The 6,000-nt window shown below is 45.9% G+C and overlaps 1 protein-coding gene across 1 annotated transcript in view; it reads right to left on the reverse strand.

Annotated features, from left to right (window-relative positions):
- Nucleotides 1–5,231, reverse strand: part of setd9 (SET domain containing 9) — a 37,369-nt gene extending 32,138 nt beyond the window's left edge. The window contains exon 1 of the mRNA XM_048523876.2: nt 5,109–5,231. Within this exon, the coding sequence (XP_048379833.1) occupies nt 5,109–5,194 (86 nt within the window). The 5' untranslated portion in view covers nt 5,195–5,231. The remainder of the gene's footprint in view (nt 1–5,108) is intronic.
- Between the last annotated feature and the right edge of the window lie 769 nt (nt 5,232–6,000).

A 6,000-nucleotide genomic window follows, 5' to 3' on the forward strand; every position in this document is an offset into this window, starting at 1 on the left:
TTGTGAGTCTGTTGAAATGACTCTGAAATGTTGCTATCGTATCTGCTTCTCCCACCTCCCCTGGCAGATCATTTCCAGGTGCCTTCCAAACTTGCACATCTTCTTTAAAGAAATCCCTCTCTCAAGTTAAACCTATGCTCCCTAGTGTTTAATATTTCACCCTGAGGAAAAAAGAGTCTATCCACTGTGCCTCTCATGATTTTATATTCTTCTATCAAGTCACCTTGCAGTCTCTGAAACTCTAACAAAAACAATCCAAGTGTGTCCAACCTCTCCTTATACCTAATACACCTCAATCCAGGCAACATCCTGGTAAACCTTTTATACCCCTTTCCAAAGCCTCAAGGTTCTGGAATTTAACTTGAGGCACAGCAGATAAGGAACAGTTGATGCAGGACTGAGGGTGTTGTATATTTAAATGCACGCAGTAAACAAAACCAGGTAAATGTGTTTGTAGCAGATGAAATTGGCAGGTACAATGCTGTGGGCTGCAAGTGGATCAGGGCTGCCAATAAATATCCAAGGTACACATCCTATTGAAAGGACAGGAAGATAGGCAAAGGGGGTGTGGCTACCTTGTTAGAAATGAAGTTGAATTGATAGCAAGAAACGATATAGAGTCAGAAGATGTAGAATCTGTACTGGTAGAGTCAAGGAACTGCAAGGGAATAAAATTCCTCCTGCGAGTCGTTTACAGGCCTGTTTGCAGTAATCAGGATATGGGGGAGAAAATAAATCAGGAGAAAGAAAAGCCATGTAAGAAAGGCAGTACAATAATCACGGGGTCTGCACTATGCAGGTGGACCGGGAAAAATCAGGTTGGTAGCAGATCTCAAACAAAGGAATTTGTGGAATGTCAACGCGATGCTTTTTTGCAGCAGCTTGTGGTAGAGCCCACGAGGAAATAGGCAATTCTAGATTTGGTGCTGTGTAATGAGGCAGACTTGATTAGGGAGCTTGAAGTGATGGGATCCCTAGTGAACAGTGACCATGTAACGACACAATTCACCCAGCAGTTTGAGAGGGAGAAGAGTGGGCCAGATGTCATAGTATCACCATTGAGTAAAGGTAACTACAAAGACATGAGGGAGGAGCTGGGCAGAGTTGATTGGAAGAGAAGCCTAGCAGGGAAGACAGTGGAGCAGCAATGGCAGGAATTTCTGGGGGTAATTCACGAGGCATAGCAGAAACTCATCCCAAGGGACAAGAAACATAATGAGTCAAGGACAAGGCAACCATGGCTGACAAGGGAAGTCATAAAAGCAAAAGGAAAATGCACACAATATGACAAAAATTAGTGGGAAGACAGAGGAGAGGGAAGCCTTTAAAAACAGCAGAGGATAACTAAAAAAAGCAAAAGTTGGGGAGAAGATAAAATATGAGAGTAAGCTAGCTGTAATGTAAAAGAAGATTGCATTTTTTTTTAGACATGTAAAAGGTAACAGAGAGGCAAGAGTAGACATTGGGCCGCTGGAAAATGAGGCTGCAGAAGTGGTAATGGGAAAACAAAGAAACGGTGGAGGATCTGAATTAGTATTTTACATCAGTTTTCACAGAAGAAGACACCAGCAGCATACCAGTACTTCAAGAGTCAGGGGGCAGCAGGAATGTAGTGGCTATCAGTTCGGAGAACATGGTGGGGATGCTGAAAGGTGGGTAAACCATCTGGACCATATGGACCACACCCGAGAGGTCAGAAGGACACAGCTGAGGAGATCGTAGAGGCATATCAGTGATCTTTCAGGAATCACTGGAGTCAGGAAGGGTCCCAGAGAACAGGAAAATCACTAATATAACACCCACGGTCAAGAAAGGAAAGAGACAGATGACATGAAACTGTAGGCCAGTTAGCCTGACCTCGGTTGTTGGTAAGATTTTAGAGTCTATTATTAAGGATGAGATTGCAGTGTATTTAAAAGTGCATGACAAAATAGAGCAGAGTCAGCATGGCTTTGACAAGGGGAGGTAATTAGCAAGTTAGACAGGGGGAGCAAGTGGACATGATCTATTTAGATTTCCAAAAGGCCTCCAACAACGTGCCACACAGAAGGCTGCTAAATATGACTACAGTAAATTAGGGGCAAGATACTGGCATGGATAGAGGATTGGCTGACTGGCAGAAGGTAAGGTAAGGGAAAAAGGGGTGTTTTTCAGGATGGCAGTTTAGTGAATAGTGGAGTTCCACAGGGTCAGTGTTGGGACCACAACTATTTACATTATACATTTACAATCTGGATGACGGAACTGAGGGCATTGTTGCTAAGTTTGCAGATCGCGCAAAGCTAGGTAGAGGGGCAGGTAGTGTTGAGGAAGTGAGTATGCTGCAGAAGGACTTGGACAGGCTAAGAGAGTCGGCAAAGAAATGACAGATGGAATACGAGAAAAGAATGTGTGCGGTTGTCACTCTAGTAGGAAGAATAGAGGCATAGGCAATTTTCTAAATGGGGAAAGGCTTCGGAAATCTGAAGCACAAAGGTACTCGAGGGTCCTAGTTCGGGGCTCTCTTTAGATTTACATGCAGGTTCAGTTGACAGTAGTGGGAGAGGTGAGAGCGTGAGCCATGGGGCAGCCAGGAAGGTAAGGTTTTCCTTATAAAAAGTTACCATCGTGAGTCAGCAGCCTTCTTGCTTTTAGCGGCGGGAGAGGTGAGAGTGCAAGCCGGGAAGTGAACTATTATAATCCGGCATTGTCTAAACCTGAAACACTACATGTGCAGTGTCTCCTACCCATCCTCCTCCTTTAAGGCATTAGATCCCTCAAAGTTGCTACCCAAGTTGCCAGGGTTGTAAAGAAAGTGTACGGTGTGTTGGCTTTCATTGGCAGGGGAATTGAGTTGAAAATCCATGAGGTTATGCCGCAGATCTATAAAACCCTGGTTAGACAACATTTGGAATATTGTGTTCGGTTCTGGTCGCCTCATTGTATGAAGGATGTGGAAGCTTTAGAGAGGGTGTAGAGGAGATTTACCAGGGTACTGCCTGGACTGGAGGCAGGTCCTATGAGAAAAGGTTGAGCGAGCTAGGGCTTTCTTCTTTGGAGCGAAGAAGGATGAGAGGTGACTTGATAGAGGTGTAGGACATGATGAGAAGCATGGATAGAGTAGATAGCCAGAGACTTTTTCTCAGGGTGGAAGTGACTGTTATGAGGGGGCATAATTTTAAGGTGACTGGAAGAAGGTATAGGAGAAATGTCAGATGTAGGAAGCACGCTGTGTGCCTTCTTTACCAGCTTATTCATTTGTGTTGCCACTTGCTTGGATGTATGAACTTAGACCCCAACATCCCTCTGTATATCATCGTTCCTAAGGATTCTGCCATTTACTGAATACTTTCCTCTTGTATTTGATCTCCCAAAACACATCACCTCACACTTGGCTGGATTATGTTCCAACTGCCAATTCTGTGCCCATGTTTCAACTGATCGATATCCTGTTGTATGTATCCTTTAACAACCTTCCTCACTAACCATAACTCCACCAATTTTTGTGTCTGTCATTCTTTTATTCTGTTCTATTCGTCCTGTTGTTCATTAAAAGTACACCATCTCACCTCTAGAAACAAACAACATTTTAAAAGGCCACAGTTTCTCACTTAACTGTGCTAAATGCCACTGTAGATTTATTTTGCATTGTTGGAATACCAACATTAACAATGTTAATAGGTACAAAATAACAAGGTGTAGAACTGGATGAACGCAGCAGGCCAAGCAGCATCAGAGGAGCAGGAAAGCTGACGTTTCGGGCCTAGGCCCTTCATCGGAAAGGAACGTCAGCTTTCCTGCTCCTAAGATGCTGCTTGGCCTGCTGTGTTCATCCAGCTCCACACTTTGTTATCTCGGATTCTCCAGCATCTGCAGTTCCCATTATCTCTAATAGGTACAAAATCTGTCCAGCTCTTCAAGTGTGAAAGTTAAGGTAAAACGTACATAAGGCACACTAAGGAAAGGGAACAGCCCGATGATAATTAGATTTCTTAGATTGGATTCCCTACAGCGTGGAAACAGGCCCTTCGGCCCAACAAGTCCACACCGCCCCTTGAAGCATCCCCCCAATAACCCACACACCCTTGAACACTACAGGCAATTTAGCATGGCCAATCCACCTAACCTGCACATCTTTGGCCTGTGGGAGGAAACTGGAGCACCTGAAGGAAACCCATGCAGACACGGGGAGAATGTGCAAACTCCACACAGCCGCCCGAGGCAGGAATCGAACCTGGGTTCCTGGTGCTGGGAGGCTGCAGTGCTAACCACTGAGCCACCGTGCTGCCCCTTACTGCTGGACTGTTAATCCAGAGATCCATGTAATGTTCCAAGGATCCAGCTTCAAATCCTATCACAACAGTGTAGGAATTTGCCTTCTATAAAAATCTGGAATTAAAAGTCTAATGACGACTGTGAATCCATTGTTGAATGTCAGAAAAACCCATCTGGCTCACTAATGTCCTTTGGGGAAGGAAACTGCCATCCTTCCCTGATCTGGCCTACATGTGACTCCAGACCTACAGCAATGTAGTTGACTCTTAACTGTCCTCTGGGCAATTAGGGATGGGCAATAAATGCTGCCTGGTCAGTGCGCCCTCAAACTATGAGTGACTTTTTTAAAAATGGGATTTTCAAAATAAAGCAGTTGGTGAAAACCTGGTCGCTTCTTTTTTAAGAAAAAATTGTAGGTGTAAAAATGATACAAAAAGTCTTCAATTTTCAAGCATGAAAACCAAACGCTACACTGTTAAGCAGCTTTGCTAGTTTAATCCTAGTGAGGTTTGACCAGTTATTGAGATTCACTTCATATGGAGTCAGTCCGCAGGATCTGAAGAAGATGCAATTTTTGCACAGTACGAATATTTGTTATGATATAGTTTAATATTTATCTATTAATTATTTGGTGCATGTTTATATATTTAATGTTACTGCACAATTTTATATTTAATGCATTTCATATCTTGCTGTGTTTTAGATTTGCTGAATTTATTGTTTAATCAATTTCCGGGATTTAAATGTCTCATCTTGCCCGGTTGCAAAGGCAATGTACAGATAGTTTTAATCAGGCAGTATTTATTATTGTGCCCAGTTATGGATTAATTAATTGGTTGGTCACTCGGTGTTACCTCTCGTTTTTCCACAGGTTCAGGGCGATCCACGGTACCAAGCGGTATTTATAGCGATTCCAGCGGGACACCAGTTTCTGCAGCATCGTCGCGGCCCAGAGGCCGGCCCGAGACCGAAGTCGCGCTCCCGGCCGCGGAAGGAGGAAGGCCCCGCTCTCCCTCTCTCCCCCTAACCCCCCACACTCACACTCTCCCCCCACACTCACTCGCTCCCCCTTAACCTCAACACTCAGTCTCTCCTCCGCTCCCCCCACACTCACTCTCTCCCCCCCCCCACACTCACTCTCTCCTCCGCTCCCCCCACACTCACTCTCTCCCCCCTCCACACACACTCTCCTCCGCTCCCCCCACACTCACTCTCTCCCCCCCCCCACACTCACTCTCTCCCCCCCCCACACTCACTCTCTCCCCCCCCCCACACTCACTCTCTCCCCCCCCCCCACACTCACTCTCTCACCCCCCCCACACTCACTCTCTCACCCCCCCCACACTCACTCTCTCCCCCCCCACACTCACTCTCCCCCCCCCCACACTCACTCCCTCCTCCTCCCCTAACACTCACTCTCTCCCCCCACACTCACTTCTACACTCACTCTCTCCCTCTCTTCCCCTACCCACACTCTCTCTCTCTCTCTCCTTATTTCACTCCGTGCTCTCTCTCTCTCTCCCCTTATTTCACTCTGGGCTGTCTATCTCTGACCTTTGATAGTGAGCAAGAGATCTTTCCTTAAGAAGGGTCTAGGCCCGAAACGTCAGCTTTTCCTGCTCCTCTGATGCTGCTTGGCCTGCTGTGTTCATCCAGCTGTACACCTTGTTACCTCTCTGACTTACTCGGTTTTTGTCTCTCACCCTGCCCGAGCCGTTCCTCTGCCACTGGTCAGAGATAATGGGA

Source organism: Stegostoma tigrinum, chromosome 1 (assembly GCF_030684315.1).
Source record: "Stegostoma tigrinum isolate sSteTig4 chromosome 1, sSteTig4.hap1, whole genome shotgun sequence".
Lineage (NCBI taxonomy): Eukaryota > Metazoa > Chordata > Chondrichthyes > Orectolobiformes > Stegostomatidae > Stegostoma > Stegostoma tigrinum.